The 20,993-nt window shown below is 47.0% G+C and overlaps 1 protein-coding gene across 2 annotated transcripts in view; it reads left to right on the forward strand.

Annotated features, from left to right (window-relative positions):
* Positions 1–20,993, forward strand: part of LOC135551829 (adenylyl cyclase-associated protein 2-like) — a 42,406-nt gene that overhangs the window by 19,133 nt on the left and 2,280 nt on the right. For both annotated transcript variants that reach the window (XM_064983065.1, XM_064983064.1), the window contains exons 5-12: positions 6,401–6,544; positions 6,694–6,779; positions 6,969–7,074; positions 18,913–19,093; positions 19,530–19,705; positions 19,977–20,100; positions 20,305–20,387; positions 20,666–20,806. In XM_064983065.1, the coding sequence (XP_064839137.1) occupies positions 6,401–6,544; positions 6,694–6,779; positions 6,969–7,074; positions 18,913–19,093; positions 19,530–19,705; positions 19,977–20,100; positions 20,305–20,387; positions 20,666–20,806 (1,041 nt within the window). The remainder of the gene's footprint in view (positions 1–6,400; positions 6,545–6,693; positions 6,780–6,968; positions 7,075–18,912; positions 19,094–19,529; positions 19,706–19,976; positions 20,101–20,304; positions 20,388–20,665; positions 20,807–20,993) is intronic.

Below are 20,993 nucleotides of genomic sequence, written 5' to 3' on the forward strand. Positions count from 1 at the left end.
GCCTGTAGCCTGTAGAGAGCCTGTAGCCTGTCGAGAGACTGTAGAGACCCTGTAGCCTGTAGAGAGCCTATAGCCTGTAGAGAGCCTGTAGCCTGTAGAGAGACTGTAGCCTGTAGAGAGCCTAGAGCCTGTAGAGACTGTAGCCTGTAGCCTGTAGAGTCTGTAGCCTGTAGAGAGCCTGTAGCCTGTAGAGAGCCTGTAGCCTGTCGAGAGACTGTAGAGACCCTGTAGCCTGTAGAGACCCTGTAGCCTGTAGAGAGCCTGTAGCCTGTAGAGAGACTGTAGCCTGTAGAGAGACTGTAGCCTGTAGAGAGCCTAGAGCCTGTAGCCTGTAGAGTCTGTAGCCTGTAGAGACCCTGTAGCCTGTAGAGACCCTGTAGCCTGTAGAGAGCCTGTAGCCTGTAGAGAGCCTGTAGCCTGTCGAGAGACTGTAGAGACCCTGTAGCCTGTAGAGACCCTGTAGCCTGTAGAGAGCCTGTAGCCTGTAGAGAGACTGTAGCCTGTAGAGAGCCTAGAGCCTGTAGCCTGTAGAGACTGTAGCCTGTAGCCTGTAGAGTCTGTAGCCTGTAGAGAGCCTGTAGCCTGTAGAGAGCCTGTAGCCTGTAGAGAGCCGGTAGAGATCCTGTAGATAGACTGTAGCCTGTTGAGATGTTGGATGGGGTGTTCCTGCACAGTTATTTTTAGGTCTCTCCAGAGATGTTCGATGGGGTTCAAGTCTGGGCTCTGGCTGGGCCACTCAAGGACATTCAGAGACTTGTCCCGAAGCCACTCCTGCGTTGTCTTGGCTGTGTGCTTAGGTTCGTTGTGAACCTTCGCCTCAGTCTGAGGTCCTGAGCGATCTGGAGCAGGTTTTCATCAAGGATCTCTCTGTAGTTTCCTCCGTTCATCTTTGCCTCGATCCTGACTCGTCTCCCAGTCTCTGCCGCTGAAAAACATCCCCGCAGCATGATGCTGCCACCACTATGCTTTACCGTAGGGATGGTGTCAGACGTGACACGTGTCATTCAGGCCAACGAGTTCAATCTTGGTTTCATCAGAACAGATCATCTGGATTCTCAGGGTCTGAGAGTCCTTTTGGTGCCTTTTTGCAAACTCCAAGTGGGCTGTCATGGGTGTTTTACTGAGGAGTGGCTTCTGTCTGGCCACTCTACCATAAAGGCCTGATTGGTGGAATGCTGCGGAGATGGTTGTCTTTCTGGAAGGTTCTCCCATCTCCACAGAGGAACTCGAGAGCTCTGTCAGAGTGACGATCAAGTTCTTGTTCACCTCCCTGACCAAGGTCCTTCTCCACCGATTGCTCAGTTTGGCCAGGCGGGCAGCTCGAGGAAGAGTCTTGGTGGTTCCAAACTTCTTCCATTTAAGAATGATGGAGGCCACTGTGTTCTTGTGAACCTTCAATGCTGCAGACATATTTTGGTACCCTTCCCCAGATCTGTGCCTCGACACAATCCTGTCTCAGAGCTCTACGGACAATTCCTTCGACCTCGTGGCTTGGTTTTTGCTCTGACACTGTCAACTGTGGGACCTTATGTAGACAGGTGTGTGCCTTTCCAAATCATGTCAAATCAAATGAATTTTCCACAAGCGGACTCCAATCAAGTTGTAGAAACATCTCAAAGATGGTCAATGGGAACAGGATGCACCTGAGCTCAATTTCGAGTGTCCTAGCAAAGGGTCTGAATACTTATGTAAATAAGGTATTTCAGTTTTTTTTAAATAAATGTGCAAACATTTCTAAAAACCTGTTTTCAGTTTGTCATTATGGGGTATTGTGTGTAGATTGCTGAGAATAATGTTTTATTTAATCCATTTTAGAATAAGGCTGTAACGTAACAAAATGTTGAAAAAGTCAATGGGTCAGAATAGTTTCTGAAGGCACAGTAGTTTTATAAGTAGTTTTATATTAATCTCAATCATGGCCTTTGTCTTCCATTTGGAGCAGCCTTTGGTGGAACAGGGATTGTGACCCTGTACATCTCTCCCATAGGGACCCCAGAGCCGCCGGTAAACCTCTGGCTTTTCTCTCCGCCGCTCCGGCCCGGAGTTGTGCTCTGTGGCTTTTTATGGGCATGTTCTATATTTGAGCTGCTCCTGCTCCTCTGTGTGCGTGTCTGTGTGTGTGTGTGTGTGTGTGTGTGTGTGTGTGTGTGTGTGTGTGTGTGTGTGTGTGTGTGTGTGTGTGTGTGTGTGTGTGTGTGTGTGTGTGTGGGTGCGTGAAGCTGGGCTCACGTAAGGCTTTACACTCTGTGTCTGTGTGTGTGTGTCTCACGCTGTAGCTGTCTCGCCTCGACAGCCCTCTGCGCCGATGTGAGGCTTTACACTGTAGAATCACACTGTTGGTTTCTCCTTGGTCACTTTCCACTGGGAGCTTTGATCTCATGTTTTGCATTATAACTCATAGCCTGGTCGTTATAGCTCATAGTCTGGACATTATAGCTCAGACCTGGCCAGTCAGTGAATATCAACATAGTGGACGCCAAGCCATGGTATCAGATAGTGTGCTTGTACGGTACAGATCAAATAACTTGATACTGCTCTTTGTTCCTTTTTTCTCTTCTACTTTCTCTCTCCCTGTCTTTGTCTAACTCTCTCTACCATCTCTCTCCCTGTCTTTCTGTCTAACTCTCTCTACCATCTCTCTCCCTGTCTTTCTAACTCTCTCTACCATCTCTCTCCCTGTATTTCTGTCTAACTCTCTCTCCCTGTCTTTCTGTCTAACTCTCTCTACCATCTCCCTCCCTGTATTTCTGTCTAACTCTCTCTACTGTCTCCCTCCCTGTCTTTCTGTCTAACTCTCTCTACCATCTCTCTCCCTGTCTTTCTGTCTAACTCTCTCTACCATCTCCCTCCCTGTATTTCTGTCTAACTCTCTCTACTGTCTCCCTCCCTGTCTTTCTGTCTAACTCTCTCTCCCTGTCTTTCTGTCTAACTCTCTCTACTGTCTCTCTCCGTCTTTCTGTCTAACTCTCTCTACTGTCTCTCTGTCTTTCTGTCTAACTCTCTACCGTCTCTCTCCGCCTTTCTGTCTAACTCTCTCTACCGTCTCTCTCCGCCTTTCTGTCTAACTCTCTCTACCGTCTCTCTCTCATTACACATTCTTTCTCAGTGAATGGTGTGTAAAGTAGGCCCCTGACCCACTCATAGCCTGGAGATATCCTGGCTATTTATGTCTCTCTTCATTGGAAGTGGAGGATGATTGAGAGGGGGGTATTTGGGGCTCCTGTCTTACCAATGTGGCTGAAATAAAAGATTTGGGCCATCAGATACCCCTGGTACAGTAACTGAAAGAGTTGAGGGGAGGGAGGGAGGAAGATCTTTAGGCTGAAAGATATGTACAACTCACAGATTAATCGTCACGAAAACCTCCTGGGCCTTATCATCATCACAGATGAATTGGTCATAGCATCACTTTATCTCAGTGGGCATTTCCTCCATTTCATGGAGAAGTGGTTTTCTTTTAAGGATGCTCTAGCAGGCTAATTATTTTCGATGGGATCTGGAGAGAGTGAAAGTAAGACAGTCGAGGTTGGTCCTTCCTATGAAAGGACTGTCTATCTCATGTTATGAAAATCATGTGCATCTGATTTAGGCAAGAATTTGCTAAAAAAAATAGTTCTCTCTTTCTGTCTCTCCCTCTGACACACAAGGAGAAACTGTAGTATGTCAAATGCAGCAAACTATGTCGGAGTATATAAGATTCTTATTCAAATCAAACCGATACACTTAGGAATAGAGCTGTACAGTACTTCTGACCATTTTATCCTCTCCACATCTGTAAACATTTTCTAGGAGAGGCTCTCTGAGGATTTAAGCCACGGATTGGATGACCTAAGATAGTGGTTCCCAACTCCAGACCTTGAGTACCCCCAACAGTACACATTTTTATTGTAGTCACAGACAAGCACACCTGATTCAACTTGTCAATTAATAATCAGGCCCTCAATGAGTTGAATCAAGCATGATTGTCCGGGGATACAACAAAAATGTGTGCTGTTCAAGTCCAGACTCTAGCTGGGCCACTCAAGGACATTTAAAGCCAAAGCCACTCAAGGACATTTAAAGCCAAAGCCACTCAAGGACATTTAAAGCCAAAGCCACTCCTGTGTTGTCTTGGCTGTGTGCTTAGGGTCATTATCCTGTTGGAAGGTGAACCTTTGCGCTAGTCTGAAGTCCTGAGCGCTCTGGAGCTTGTTTTCATCAAGGATCTTTCTGTACTTTGCTCCGTTCATCTTTCTCTCTCCTTATTAGTCTCCCAGTCCCTGCCAATGAAAAACATCCACACAGCATGATGCTGCCACCACCACCATGCTTCATTGTAGGGAATGTGACAGGTTTCCTCCAGATGTGATGCTTGTCATTCAGGCCAAAGAGTTCAATCTTGGTTTCATCAGACCAGAGAATCATGTTTCTCATGATTTGACAGTCCTTCAGGTGCTTTTTGGCGAATTCCAAGGGGGCTGTTGTGCCTTTTACTGAGGAGTGGCTTCCATCTGGCCACTCTACCATAAAGGCCTGATTGATAGAGTGCTGCAGAGATTGCTGTTCTTCTTGAAGGTTCTCCCATCTCCACAGAGGAACTCTGGAGCTCTGTCACAGTTACCATCGGGCTCTTGGTCACCTCTCTGACCAAGGTCCTTCTCCCCCGATTGGTCAGTTTGGTCGGGCGGCCAGCTATAGGAAGAGTCTTGGTGCTTCTTACCTTCTTCCATTTAAGAAAGATGGAGGCCACTGTGTTATTGGGGACCTTCAATGCTGCAGACATTTTTTGGTACCCAGATTTGTGCCTTGACACAATCCTGTTTCTACGGACAATTCCTTTGATCTCATGACTTGGTTTTTGCTCTGACGTGCACTGTCAACTTTGGGACCTTATATTGACAGGTGTGTGCCTTTCCAAATCATGTCCAATTAATTGAATTTACCACAGTTGGACTTCAACAAAGTTGTAGTATCATAACTCAAGGCGAGACCCAGATGCAGATGGTTGGAGTCTTAGATGTGTAATAATCCAAAAAGGAAAAGGCAAGAGAATGGTGGTGGACAGGCAAAATGTCAAAACCAGATCATAGTCCAGGAGGTACAGAGTGGCAGACAGGCTCGTGGTCAGGCAGGCGAATCCAGAAACAGGCAAGGGTCAAAACCAGGAGGACTAGAGAAAGGAGAAATTCAAAAGCAGGAGAACGGGAAAAAACGCTGGTTGACTTGAACATACAAGCACAGGGAGAAATACATTGTGGAAAATGAGCAACACCTGGAGGGGGTGAAGACAATAACAAGGACAGGTGAAACAGATCAGGGTGTGACATGTAGAAACATCTCAAGGATGATCAATGGAAACAGGTTGCACCTGAGCTAAATTTTTTGTCTCATAGCAAAGGGTCTGAAAACTTATGTATTTAAACCCTTTGGTATTTCTGTTTTTTATTTTTAATACATTTGCCAAAATGTCTAAAACATGGTTTTGCTTTGTCATTATGGGGTATTGTGTGTAGATTGATGAGGAACATTTTTTTATTTAATACATTTTAGAATAAGGCTGTAACGTAACAAAATGTGTAAAAAGTCAGGGGGTCTGATTACTTTCCGAATGCACTGTATTTAACCCATAATGCAATTAAATCAGTTGCCATAGCAATGGAAGAATAATCACATCCTTTCTCAAAATAAAGCTAAATAAATAAACAGAAATTATTTTATTTATTTATCTTTCCCACAGCATATCGACACCACGGGGATATTTAGTTAAAATGTCATAGCAACATCGGCTTAGGTACAGGTCAAAATAAGAGAACTGTACTACAGTGTCACTAGGGAAACAATGTGTTCCTTTACCCAGTTGTGTGAAGGTAAACTGTAAACATTAGACCTGCTCAGTGCCTTACAAGGCCAGAGGGATCTCCCAATGAACAGAGGAATGCTGGGAGGAGAGGGAGGAGGGAGGGAAAGAGGGATGGAAGCTAGCAGGGATCTGGAAGTTCCAATGGAAAATGGATCCTTCTAATAAAATTCCAGTTGTCCAGTTATAAAATCACAGTCAAGTTGCACACTGCCTTCGACTTGCTGGCATGCATGGCAGAGTTGCTTGTGGGCAAGGCAGTAAGTGAAACTGCTATATAACGGGTAGCATGAGGTAACTGGCCCATTGAGACTGGTGCTCTCACTCAGGTTCTGGAGAGCACTGTGAGAGCTGCAGAGTACTATTACAGATGAATGTATGGGTGTTGAGTTATACTTAAGTCATTGATAAATGCTATTTGCATATTGTCGGTCATATAGAAAAGACACTACCTGTGAGATTGTTCAGTTTTTGTTGACAAGCATTCTCTCTCTCTCACACACTATCTTTCTCTCTCTTTCATTTTCCCTATCTTTCTCTCCTCCCCCTGTCTCTCCCTCCCAGATGGAGCTGTCTGACCTGCTGAAGCCTATCTCAGAGAAAATCCAGGAGATTCAGAACTTTCGGGAATGTAACCGTGGCAGCAGGCAATTCAACCACCTATCAGCTGTCAGCGAGAGCATCCCAGCACTGGGCTGGGTCGCCGTGGTGAGGAGACATCACTCACTCATTCACATCTTCTTCACTGTGTTTCTGTGAATGCAGAGCAGAGATGTCTAAATTCCTACATAGGGTCAGCTTTGTTTAAATACCTCTCTCTCTTTTTTTCTCTTTCTCTCGCTCCTTCTCTCTTCCAGAGCCAGAAGCCAGTTCCCTATGTGAAGGAGATGAATGATGCTGCCATTTTCTACACTAACAGAGTTCTGAAAGACTATAAAGACTCGTGAGTATGACTGCTAGTGTATTACATCAACTTTAGCTTATTAGATACTTTGCAGATTATTATTGGTATGTAAAAATAACTGTGTCTTTTTCTCTCTCTGTGTATTCGTCCTAATCCATCCCCCTTTTTCCTTGTAACCCTCTCTCTCTCCCCTTCTCTCCATCTGTCTGTTGATCTCTTTCTCTATAGAGACAAGCGTCATGTGGAGTGGGTGGGGTCCTACCTATCCATCTGGACTGAGCTTCAGGCCTTCATCAAACAGCATCACACAACAGGCCTAGTCTGGAGCAAGATTGTGAGTAGCAGCGACACTTAAGATTTACAAAAATAATCACCCAGTCCAGCAGAGGCTCCTCAGAGGAGAAGGGGGAGGGCCATCCTCCTCTGTGAATTTCATATTTTTTAAAATGTTTAAACATGAAAAAAGTTATCCTTTTCAGATGAAACCATACTAAATATAATCACGTCACCCCAAAATGTATTAAAACACACTATTTTGCAATGAAGGTCTACAGTAGCCTCAGCAGTACTCTGTAGGGTAGCACAATGGTGTAGCCGGAGGACAGCTCACTTCCGTCCTCCTCTGTCCTCCTCTGGGTACATTGACTTCAATACAAAACCTAGTGAGCTCATGGTTCTCACCCCCTTCCACAGACCTACACAGTAATTATGACAACTTCCGGAGGGCGTCATCCAACCTATCAGATATCTTGCAGCATGAACTGACGTTGTCCACCCAATCAAAGGATCAGAGCGTGAATCTAGTACTGAAAGCATAAGCTACAGCTAGCTAGCACTGCGGTGCATAAAATGTAGTGAGTAGTTGACTCGAAGAGAGAAAAACAATAGTTGAACAGTTTTGAATACATTTATTTCTTCCAAAATGAAGGAGAAGTAAGAGATTTCGTTTAAAAAAACAACTTTCAGTTTTGCTTACTTAGCTAGCAAATGCAGCTAAAATAGCCTGCTCAGATAGAGGGATGCTATATTAGCTAGCTGGCTATGTCTATCCAACACAACACTGAAACTCTTCCAAGTCAGGGCAAGCTTTTGGTTTGACTAATTTATTTCAACCGGGGCCCGCTGGGTTAAGTGCCAAACTGCATACTGACTGTACACTGTAATGTTACTGCATGATAATGGCGGATTTACTAACGCGTTAGTTCTATTTGCTATGTTGACTATGATGTTACTTTATCCAATACGATGACAACGATGTAGGCCGTATGTAGCAGTTTGGCTTGGAAAGGTTTTTTTGCCTGGTCACATACAGCTGATGTGTTGTGCATTGAAGTCCACAAGCGAAGGGAAAAGGTGAGATGTGGAGAGCGCATAAATGCGAGAAGGATTACAATGTGCTATGAAAATTAACTGTGTTTATGCGTGATCAGGGGTGCATTCATTCTGCCGATTCTGTTGAAAAACTTTTCTTAAACGGAAGTAAATGGAACAAAACAACAAAAATTGGGAAATTATCTTTTTTATACTAATACAATTGCTCAGAGAAATACATTTTGTTTAACAAGTAATACATTTTTTTTAAAGGTATGGTTCAAATGATTGACACCCCTCTTTTCAATACCTCACATTATGATGTTAACAGCACTGAGACTTTTTCTACAATGTTTTATGAGGATTTTAGACCATTCCTCCGTACAGAATCCTTCCCGATCTTTGGTATCCGTTGTCTGTGCTCTTCAGTTCAAACCACAGGTTTTCAATAGGGTTCAATGGCCATTGCAAAAATATTTGTATGATTTATTTTATACATTCATTAAGGGTGTCAATCATTTCGGACTCCACTGTATACCATCATCATGTTGTAGCTGTGCTGTAAAACAGTTACATGAAACATATAATGGATAGTTAATGTCTTATACTACAGCACTTCAGCAGCACTACGGTCCTCTAGCGAGCTAACGTCCAGTGGGGCATTCCCTCCACATTCTATTATCCATGTGTTACAGCAGCAAAACCTGATCCTACCTTCTCAACACTGCCCTGAACACTGCTCCTCCCTGAGCCAGGAGTTTTTCATGACTCTGTGACCTGAGAAGGAACAACTTGGGTCCCACTGCCTGACTTCTCAGGACTTTCATCTGAGGTTGGATAAATAGGCCCAGAATTCCCGGCTTTTTCCGTGATCAGGTCACACGGTCAGGAAACGCTCCTGGCCCTATGGATGAACTATAAACTTGCTTGCCATGCAGGTTTGAACAGGCAGGAACAAGACTCAATTAATTACAGCTCGCCTCAAGACATAATTGTCTCTGACTCTGTTGGAGTCGTCCAGTTGTTGTTCTGCAGCAGAGCCTCAGATGTTGTTTTCTGTTTCCTTATTTGGTGGTACAGGGCTGCTGTTCAAATGGCACCATATTACTTACATGGAGCCCATAGGGTCTGGCCAAACGTAGTGCACTATATAGGGAATATGGTGCCAGTTGGGATGTCGTTCTCATGTTAATTACCCCACAGTGTATATTTTTATGTGTAGTTATGCAGGCAGGCAGCTGGTTGCTTAAGGACCAGCTTGTATGAATGACTTGGTCCCTGGTGTACTGGTGGCTGCTTTGTGGTTCTCAATTGAGCAATTGTAGAGTTTGCTGGGAATTCATGCTCTTCTTCTATCGTCTGCTTTCTGTTTTCTTCCTCTACTACTCTTTGTCCTTTTCTCTTCCCCCCTTCTCCTTCTCCCTTCTCTCCCTCTCCCTTCCCCCTTCTCCTTGTCTCTTCCCTCCTTCTCCTTCTCCCTTCTCCTTCTGCCTTCCCCCCTTCTCCCTCTCTCTTCCCCCTTCTCCCTCTCTCTTCCCCTTTCCCCCTCTCTCTTCCCCCTTCTCCTTCTCTCTTCCCCCATTCTCATTCTCCCTTCCCCCTTCTCATTCTCCCTTCTCTCCCTTCCCTCCCTCTCCCTTCCCCCTTCTCATTCTCCCTTCCCCCTTCTCATTCTCCCTTCCCCCTTCTCATTCTCCCTTCCCCCTTCTCCCTCTCCCTCTCCCTTCCCCCCTTCTCATTCTCCCTTTCTCTCTGGCAGATTTCCAATCAGACATCATATTCCTGCATCCAGTGGAAGTGATGTGTTTATTTGTTTATCTTTTTACGTGACAATATAACTGAAAGTAAAACTCCTGAGACTTCACGTTTCTCTAACGAGTGTTGAACTCAGTTCAAGGCCACTGTCTGTTTCAGTGATCTTCCAAAATCCTCTGTGTGGTCCTTTGAGGCATATAGACTGTCACACAATTTGGTGGACTGAAGGTGTGTGCTCGTGTGTGTGCAAATGCGAGAGTGTGTGTCCCTCCTGCCGTTAGGTGTCAGGGTTTTGTGTGTGCGTTTGTGTGCGTGCGAGTTAAGGAGTGTGTGGCGTGGACAGGTGGTCCTCAGCGTGGACTTGAATGGAGGTTTTCTTCACCAAACCCCACAACCTACTTTAAACTACTGGGCTTTTCTCTCATCTAATCTGTCTGCTTCTGTTCAGAGGGGCATGGACACACTGTCACACATGCAGACACACACGTTGTGTATTCACACAAACTACACACACACAGCTCTGGATTCAGTCCGTATCCCAGAAGTATCACGGAAAATCTGCGTTATAGCTCGATTAAAATGTAAAGGCAATGTTCATGGAGACTGCGTTCCCACGTTCGCGGTATACGCTGCATATGTAGGCTCAATCGGAAATTACCTTTCAATTTTTATGCGGATCTTTCATGATATGGAGTGAATCCAGCCCTTAATTTCATTGCACTCAGCTTTAATCATTGGGCATTTGCTAAACTGACAACTAATACAACTGTGTTGTTTTGTAATGATATGTACCACACGTGTCACAGGTCAGAGGTTGAGTACTGTCAGCTGGACCTCATAGACTGCTAAATCCCCAATGAACTGCAACACCAATCACCAGTACATCAGTCTCACACTGGCTGCAGCGGTACTTGCGTGGTGTGTGTGTGTGTGTGCATGCGTGTGTGTGTGCATGTGTATGTGTACAGTTGCTGTGGCATGTTTGAGTGTAGAAGGGGGACCATGGGTAACTGTCCTTGGCAGCTGTGTCGTCAGAGTCAGACAGACAGACAGACAGACTCTCTCTCTCTCTATCTGTCTTTTCTGGAGTTGGCGGGCATGGGGCTTTACATTCATCTGCTCATTAGCTTGGTAAGTAAGGCTCTCAGTGAGAAAAAAATGCATTTAGAGTAATGGTTGACCAGAGTCCCTGTCGCAGCAGGACTTAGGCCGGGATTCAATCCAATCTGCCTTAGATCCGTGTTATAGCACGCTTGACATTAAAGGTCATTCTGGTTGACCCCACATATGCAGCGTTTACCATGAATGTGATCAATGCGGAAACATTGCCTTTAAAAGCTGCATTGTCACAACATACAGCCAGATTGAATCCCTGCCTTAGGTCTCCACTTTTCACCATATGCATATATAAACATCAAGAACAGCACACAGTGGTAGTTAAGGATCCTATTTGCCAAGGGTGGACCACTCTGGTCCTGGAGAGCTGGAGGGACAGTGTTTGCAGGCGTTTGTTCCAACCCAGCTTTGACGTTGGCCACATCTGCTACAAGAAACCAGTTGAATATGAAGACCCTCAACTATTTGTCCTATACTCCACCTGCCGGCCAACAACTGTATTTTACTTGATTTAACCTTTATTTAACTAGGTAAGTCAGTGAAGAACAAAGTCTTATTTACAATGATGGCCTACCAAAAGGCCTCCTGCGTGGCTGGGATGAAACATTTTAAAATGTTTAAGTACACACATCACGACAAGAGAGACAACACTACATAGAGACCTAAGACAACAATATAGCAAGGCAGCAACACATGACAACACAGCATGACAACAACATGGTAGCAGCACAAAACATGGTACGAACATTATTGGGCACAGACAGCAGCACAAAGGGCAAGAAGGTAGAAACAACAATGCATCACGTGAAGCAGCCACAACTGTCAGTAAGACTGTCCATGATTGAGTCTTTGAATGAAGAGATTGAGATAAAACAGTCCAGTTTGAGTGTTTGTTGCAGCTTGTTCCAGTCACTAGCTGCAGTGAACTGAAAAGAGGAGTGACCCAGGGATGTGCGTGCTTTGATGACTTTTAACAGAATGTGACTCGCAGAATGGGTGTTGTATGTGGAGGATGAGGGCTGCAGTAGATACAGTATCTCAGATAGGGGGGAGTGAGGCCTAAGAGGGTTTCATAAATAAGCATCAACCAGTGGGTCTTGTGACGGGTTTACAGAGATGACCAATTTACAGAGGAGTATAGAGTGCAGTGATGTGTCCAAAAAGGAGTGCAGTGATATGTCCTGCCAATCTCTAAATTATGTCTCTGTAATCTAGCATGGGTATGATGGTCATCTGAATCAGGGTTAGTTTGGCAGCTGTGGTGAAAGAGGATCGATTACAATAGTGGAAACCAAGTCGAGATTTAACTTTAGCCTGCAGCTTTGATATGTGCTGAGAGAAGGACAGTGTATCATAAAGCCATACTACCAAGTACTTGTATGAGGTGACTACCTCAAGCTCTAAACCATCAGAGGTAGCAATCACACCTGCGGGGAGAGTGGCATTCTTCTTACCACACCACATGACATTTGTTTTGGAGGTGTTCAGAACAAGGTTAAGGGTAGAGAAAGCTTGTTGGACACTATGAAAGCGTTGTAGTAGAGCATTTAACACAAAATCCGGGGCGGGTCAGCTGAGTATAAGACTGTATAATCTGCATATAAATGGATGAGAGAGCTTCCTACTGCCTGCCTGAGCTATGTTGATGTAAATTGAGAAGAGTGTGGGGCCCAGGATCGAGCCTTGACAGGCAGTGGCTGAGACAGCAGCATTTCTGAATTTATACACTGCACTCTTTGAGAGAGGTAGTTAGCAAACCAGGCCAAAGACCCCACAGACACCAATACTCCTTAGCCGGCCCACAAGAATGGAATGGTCTACCGTATCAAAAGCTTTGGCCAAGTCAATAAAAATAGCACAATATTGCTTAGAATCAAGGGCGTGTCAGTGACACATCCATAACTTGAGCGGAAACCAGATTGCATACCAGAGAGAATACTATAGACATCAAGAAAGCCAGTCAGTTGATTTTTTGACAAGTTTTTCCAACACTTTCGATAAACAGGGAAAAATAGAAATAGGTCTGTAACAGTTCGGATCTGCTTGATTTTCCCCTTTAAATAAAGAATGAACCGTGGCTGACTTCCAAGCAATGGGAACCTTCCCAGAAAGGAGAGACATGTTAAAAAGGTTGGAGATAGGCTTGGCGATGAAAGGGGCAGCAACCTTAAAGAAGAAAGGGTCTAAACCATCTGACCCAGATGTTTTCTTTGGCGTCAAGTTCCGGGAGCTCCTTTAGCACCTTGGACTGCAGGGACCGCCTGCAGGGAGAAACTTTGTAGGGGGGCAGGGGAAAAAGAGGGAGAAGCATCGGGGATAGCCACATTAGAAGGGGTGGGAGATGAGGAAATGTTGGACGGGCAAGGAGTCATGGCTGAGTGAAATAGGAATCCTGACTTAATGAAGTGGTGATTTAAAGAGCTCAACCATGTGCTTATTGTCACGGTTCATGAATCCACTGCCTCTCTCTCTCTCTCTCCAGTGTTTGTGTGGGCGTGGTTTCCCAATCTCGGCCTGATTGTCTGCGCCAGCTGGAACCACTTATCTTCCCTTTATATGTTCTGTTACCAGTGTTTCTTGTTGTCAGATCGTTGTTTCTTCTCTGAGGTTGTGTCGTGTGTCCGTGCTCTTCTCTTGTGTGGATTATCTGCTGTGCTCCTTCCTACTCATCCGGACACACTCCCTGGTTTTCTCAGCACGTTATGATCGGAAGATGCACCCGAGTTCCTGGGTCGGATTCCTTCTGAGTACAGTCTGTCTGTCATGTTGCTGCTGTGAACTACATTCATTAAAACCATCGTTGCTTGCATCTTGCATCCGCCTCTGTGTTGTAACAGAACGATCTGACCAGACCATGGATGCAGCGAGTTCAACGAGTCTGACCGAATTCCTTTCCCGCAGTATCACGAGAATGGATCAACAAGAGGAGAACATCTCCAGCACAGGTCGGGCAGTACAAGCCCTTTCGACGCAGGTATCCCAGCTGACCCAACAATTGCAACATCTGAGGGGTTCCGCTGCGCCACCTACACCGGCAGTTCAACCCGCCCCGCCAGAGCCGGATTCCCAGCTAGAGCCACGGCTACCGACACCAGAGGGTTATTCAGGTGATCCTGACTATTGCAGAGCCTTTCTTACGAGATGTTCCATGCATTTCTCGTTGCAGCCACGGACCTTCAACCGTGAACAGTCTAAGGTAGCATTCGTACTCACACTGCTATCAGGCAAAGCGTCTCTCTGGGGAACGGCGGTGTGGGCGAACCAGGACCCATGCTGCACCTCTTTCCAGACACTCTCCGAGGAGATGAGAAGGGTCTTCGATCGGGCCGTGGCGGGTAGGGAGACGGCCAGACTACTCGCTGACCTTCGCCAAGGAGACCATTCAGTATCGGAATACTCCATCCAATTCCGCACTCTGGCCGCTGAGTGTCAGTGGAACGAGGAGGCGCAGTGGGACATGTTCCTGCATGGGCTGGAGGACCGGATCCAGAAGGAGATTTATGTTCTGGACCTTCCCAGGAGTTTAAATGGACTAGTGGAACTAGCCCTGAGGGTCGACGCTCGTCTGAGTCGTATTGGCCGCCGAGCATGCCCTAACAGACCGTATAACGACACGGAGGGCTGGCATGCCAGCGTCGGGAACACGGCCAGTTCAGCTTCCGCTCACGAACCCATGCAGCTGGGGAGAGCTCGCCTCTCCCGGGAAGAGAGGGAGAGGCGGAGATCCCAAGGACTCTGTCTCTACTGTGGTAGACCGGGCCACTTTATCCACTCCTGCCCGGTAAAAGATCAGGCCCGGTAGTAAACATGAGGCTACTATCGGGTGGTGTCACCACAGAGAAGACCTCATCATCTACTCTCCTCCCGGTAAGACTAAGATGGGCCACCCACACGCACGACACCCAAGCCTTACTGGACTCAGGAGCAGAGGGTAATTTCATGGACTTCAAGCTCGCTCACAAACTCCAGATCCCTATCACCTCACTCACGCACAAGATATCCGTCAACGCTCTCAATGGTCAAGAACTCCCCAACATTTCTCACACCACTGAACCTATCACACTCATCACTTCTGGCAATCACACTGAGACACTATCATTCCTACTCATGGACTCACCCCTTGCACCATTAGTTCTCGGCCACCCTTGGCTCACCCAACACAACCCCAGAGTTGACTGGGGTCATAACTCTATATCCATGTGGAGTAACAAGTGTCTTGAGTCCTGTTTAGTGTCTGCTTGTTCGTCTGTGTCTGATTCTGTGTTTCTAGAGGAGGCAGTGGATTTGTCTAACGTGCCCGTTGAATACCTCGACCTGAAGGAGGTGTTCAGTAAGTCCCGTGCTGCTTCCCTTCCTCCGCATCGTCCCTATGACTGTGCAATAGAATTATTGCCAGGTGAGTCTCCGCCTAAAGGCAAGTTATATTCACTTTCTGTTCCTGAGAGGGAGGCTATGGAGAGATACATCTCTGGTTCTCTGGCATCTAAATTCATTCGTCCTTCCTCTTCTCCAGCGGGGGCGGGGTTCTTCTTTGTGGGGAAGAAGGACGGATCTCTGCGTCCTTGCATTGATTACCGTGGGTTGAATAACATCACAGTGAAGAATACCTATCCCTTACCGTTGATGTCCTCCGCCTTTGAAAGGTTACAGGGAGCATCCGTGTTCACTAAGTTGGATTTACGTAATGCATATCATTTGGTTCGCATAAGGGAGGGGGACGAATGGAAGACCGCGTTTAACACCCCCAGAGGGCACTTCGAATATTTGGTCATGCCTTTTGGGCTATCCAACTCCCCAGCGGTTTTCCAGGCACTCGTCAATGACGTGCTGAGAGATATGATTGATCAGTTCATATATGTTTACCTGGATGACATACTGATTTTTCTTCTTCTCTCCAGGAACACGCTCAACACGTCAGACGAGTGCTTCAGAGGTTGTTGGAGAATGGACTTTTTGTCAAGGCGGAGAAATGCATTTTTCATGCACAATCCGTTCCATTCCTAGGTTACATCGTCTCGACTGAAGGTATTCGCATGGATCCCGACAAGGTTAAGGCTGTGGTGGATTGGCCAAGCCCAGATTCCCGTAAGGCCCTACAGAGGTTTCTGGGATTCGCCAATTTCTACCGGCGTTTCGTTCGCAACTTTAGCCAGATAGTCGCTCCTCTTACCGCCTTAACCTCTCCCAGAGTGACGTTCAGGTGGTCCGATACAGCCGAGGCTGCATTCGCCAAACTCAAGAGCCGCTTTGTTTCGGCTCCTATCCTCATAGCTCCCGATCCCTCGCGTCAGTTCGTGGTGGAGGTGGACGCTTCAGAGGTGGGGGTAGGTGCGGTACTTTCCCAACGTTCCTCTTCTGACAACAAGATGCACCCTTGCGCGTTCCTTTCCCATCGGTTATCACCTGCGGAACGCAACTACGACATTGGCAACAGAGAGTTGTTGGCAGTGAAGTTAGCACTGGAGGAGTGGCGCCATTGGTTAGAGGGTTCGGGGGTACCTTTTATAGTTTGGACCGATCACAAGAATTTGGAGTATATCAGAACCGCCAAGCGACTCAACTCCAGGCAGGCGCGGTGGGCACTCTTTTTCGGACGTTTTGACTTCTCTCTCTCGTATCGCCCGGGTTCCAAGAATGTCAAACCCGATTCCCTTTCTCGCATTTTTGACCATTCCGAACGCCCATCCACTCCCGAGTGCATCCTACCCGGGACCCTAGTGGTCTCCACACTCACATGGGAGGTTGAATCGAGGGTCAAAACGGCCTTAGAGGGGGTCACGCCTCCGCCCGGTTGCCCGCCTAATCGGTTGTTTGTGCCGGAGGGGTGTCGGTCCGATGTTATTCGGTGGGGGCACTGCTCCAACGTAGCGTGTCATCCAGGAGTCAGCCGCACTAGCTTTTTGGTTAAGCAACGCTTTTGGTGGCCACTGATGGCTCGTGACATTCACAGTTTTGTCTTGGCCTGCTCGGTTTGTGCCACTGGGAAGACTTCTAATCGACCCCCAGATGGGTTACTCCAACCGCTGTCGGTCCCTTCGAGACCCTGGTCCCACATCGCGCTAGATTTTGTTACCGGCCTCCCGCCCTCCCAGGGCAAGACGGTTGTTTTGACCGTGGTGGACCGGTTCTCGAAGGCGGCTCATTTTATTCCCTTGCCTAAATTACCATCTGCCAAGGAGACAGCGGTAACTGTCGTGGATCACGTCTTTCGCTTACATGGCCTGCCGATGGACGTAGTTTCTGACCGGGGCCCCAATTTGTGTCCAAGTTTTGGCAAGAGTTTTGTAGGTTACTGGGAGCGAGTGTCAGCCTGTCTTCAGGGTTTCATCCCCAGAGCAACGGTCAAACGGAGAGGGCCAACCAAGATTTGGAGAGAGTGTTGCGATGTTTGGTTTCTAAGAATCCCTCTTCCTGGAGTCAACAACTCTCTATGGTTGAGTACGCTCACAATTCGTTGCCAGTGGCAGCCACGGGTCTCTCTCCGTTTGAGTGTAGTTTAGGTTACCAGCCACCTATCTTTCCCAGTACGGAGTCCGAGGTCACTGTTCCCTCCGCTCACGCTTTCATCCAGAGGTGCCGTCACGCATGGAGCAGAGCCCGTGAGACTCTTCTCCGGGTGGGGCGCGCACCAAGGCTAAGGCCGATCGCCACCGGTCGAAGCCTCCGGTATACGTCGTTGGCCAAAGAGTGTGGCTTTCTACTAAGAACATTCCACTCCGATCCGTTTCGAACAAGCTTGCCCCCAAATTTATCGGCCCGTTCAGAGTCACCAGGATCATTAGTCCGGTGGCGGTCCGGCTCAAGCTTCCTCTGGCGTATAGGAGAATTCATCCTACCTTTCATGTGTCTAAAATAAAACCTGTGTTTCAGGCACGCATTAACCCGCCGGTCCCGGTTCCCCCCGCCGCCACGACTTGTTGATGGGGAAACCACCTTTTCTGTCAATTGTATTTTGGACTCTAGAAGGAGGGGACGCGGATTCCAGTACCTGGTGGACTGGGAGGGTTACGGCCCGGAGGAGAGAAGTTGGGTACCTGCTAGGGACATTCTGGATCACTCCCTTATCGATGATTTCAATCGACAGGTAAATTTGCCTGGGAACGCCAAGAGGCGTTCCTAGGGGGTATTGTCACGGTTCATGAATCCACTGCCTCTCTCTCTCTCTCTCCAGTGTTTGTGTGGGCGTGGTTTCCCAATCTCGGCCTGATTGTCTGCGCCAGCTGGAACCACTTATCTTCCCTTTATATGTTCTGTTACCAGTGTTTCTTGTTGTCAGATCGTTGTTTCTTCTCTGAGGTTGTGTCGTGTGTCCGTGCTCTTCTCTTGTGTGGATTATCTGCTGTGCTCCTTCCTACTCATCCGGACACACTCCCTGGTTTTCTCAGCACGTTATGATCGGAAGATGCACCCGAGTTCCTGGGTCGGATTCCTTCTGAGTACAGTCTGTCTGTCATGTTGCTGCTGTGAACTACATTCATTAAAACCATCGTTGCTTGCATCTTGCATCCGCCTCTGTGTTGTAACACTTATTGTCAGTAACAACCATATCAACAACATTAAGGGACATGGGCAGCTGTGAGGAGGAGGGTTTATTCTCCCATTTTCCAGAACTTCTTGGGGTTAGACCCACAGAGAGAGAACTGCTCCTTAAAGTAACTAACTTTGGCCTTCCGGATAGCCTGAGTGCACTTATTTCTCATTTGCCTGAACGAGAGCCAGTCAGCCTGAGTGTGCGTGTGCCGAGCTTTTTGCCAAATGCAATTCTTGAGGTGGAGTAACTCAGCAAGATCACGGTCGAACCAGGGGCTCAACCTGTTTGTAGCTCTCATTTTCTTTTTGGGGGCGTGTCTGTTAACAATACCACTGAAAATATATAAAAAAGAAAGTCCAAGCATCTTCGACAGAGGGGGACTGTAGTTCCAGACTTCTTCACCATCATCTAGTCTTGATTCACAGAGAGTAACACTCCTCTCTCTATCTCTCAACACAGGGTCCCATTGCTCCTCCCTCTCTGTTCGCTCCTGCCCCTGGCGGTCCCAGCCCCCTTCCACCAACCCCACCCCCTGGACCCCCACCAGTCTTCACAGGCGAACTGCCACAGGCCGACAGCACCACGGCCCAGCACTCGGCTCTCTTCGCCCAGCTGAACCAAGGAGAAGCCATCACTAAAGGTAGCCAAGCCACCGTCATCCAGGGGTTGAAGAGCTCTGATCCAACTGCAGGGGAGGGGGGGGGGGGGAAAGTAGAAACAGAAGAAGAAAGGGAGCGAGAGTTGAAGAGAGAGGATGTGGGTTGAATCAACAGTTACAGAGTTCTGAAAGCACCACTGCCCAGCACTCAGCCCTGTTTGCCCAGCTGAACCAGGGATCCAAAGGTAGCCAAGACAGGAGAGAAGACGAGGAAGAAGGAGGGGGAGAAACAGAAAGAGAACGTGAGGGAGAATTGATGAGTTGCTGTGTTGAGGACATAGAAATAGTCATTATAATTCTATGCTGTGTTAGGGTCAAAGTTTCTCAAATTGAGATTTCTTGATAGTTCATTTTTTAATACATTTTTCTACTAAAACAATAACTTATTACAATTAAGTATCCTCTCTCTGTTCACTAGCATTAAAGCATGTCTCAAAGAACCAGATGACCCATAAGAATCCCGCCCTTCGCTCCCAGGGAGGGGAGAATCACACCTCCCCATCCAAGAGCCGGAACCCCGGCGGCTCCTCCAACCTAGAGCCTCCCCAGAAACGACCCCCACTGCTGGAGCTGGAGGGGAAGAAATGGAGGGTGGTATGTTACCTAGTGTCTTGCCTCGCCTGCCAGGCTTCTAAGTTTTGCTATTATCAAAATGGAGGACATGGAGGATCTTAAAGAATGTCTAGTGAGTCAGGAACATTTTGGTGCTTCTCACATATTCAATGACCAAGACTGCTGTTAGTGTGACAGTACACTTTCGGAGGCGATTGTGATGTCTGGTGCTGAACCCAATGAGGTCATCCAAAGGTGAAGGGTCAAACCGGAGAGGGGTCAGACAGGTCTTGTTTGTTGTTTCTCCCCACAGGAGTACTTTGACCAGGCTCATGACCTGGTAATCAAGGAGACAGAGCTGAGACAGGTGGCCTATGTCTTCTGCTGCAGCAACTCTACTCTACATATAGAGGGAAAGATCAACTCCATCATTGTGGGTGAGTTCAGCCATCTGTTGTATTACTTCTGAGTTGATCATACTGTATTTCTGTTATTAAGGTTTGATCATTTATACTTTGACGTAATTTACAAAGGAGTGGCCATACACAGTGGACAATGTCTTTGTCATCTTTGACAGCATTGTTCCTGTGTCTCTCTCACTCACGTATTTCATGCTTTCCTATGACGTTCACCTCTGACAGATAACTGTAAGAAGCTTGGTCTGGTGTTTGACAACATCGTTGGCATTGTGGAAATAATCAACTCAAAGGACATTCAGTTACAGGTCAGCTCAAATTTCATACATGTTCAAGCAGATAACATACAGTATGTGTTCTCTTTCCTCTCGGCATCTGAAGTTCAGCTTCAATGTACTTGCAATAACCCTATCATATATGTATAGTACTGGCACATTTAGTTTTATATGTTATGTTGGGCCATGAGTTAGGTGCCTCTGAGTTAGGGCCATGAGTTTTTTTGGTACTTTTCAGGTTACGCGGATAGGAAAAATGACTGTCCATAGACTAGTTATAAGATGGAATTATCTGCCCCACTTTTGTCCAGGTGATGGGTAGAGTTCCTACCATCTCCATCAACAAGACAGAGGGATGCCAAGTCTACCTGAGTAAGGATGCTCTGGACTGTGAGATCGTCAGCGCCAAGAGCTCCGAGATGAACATCCTGGTACCACAGGATGACGACTATGTGAGTGTGTGTTAAAGTGTGTGTTGAGGGCTTGCATTTCCAACGTGCCTGCCTGTCTGCCTGTCTGTCTGTCTGTCTGTCTGCCTGTCTGTCTGTCTGCCTGCCTGCCTGTGAGAGAGAGTGTAAGGATGAGACTTAGTGAGAATGTGTCTGAGTGTGGTTTTGTTTTTAACATTGCCTGTTTAAC

This window comes from Oncorhynchus masou, chromosome 13 (genome assembly GCF_036934945.1).
Source record: "Oncorhynchus masou masou isolate Uvic2021 chromosome 13, UVic_Omas_1.1, whole genome shotgun sequence".
NCBI classification, from domain to species: Eukaryota; Metazoa; Chordata; class Actinopteri; order Salmoniformes; family Salmonidae; genus Oncorhynchus; species Oncorhynchus masou.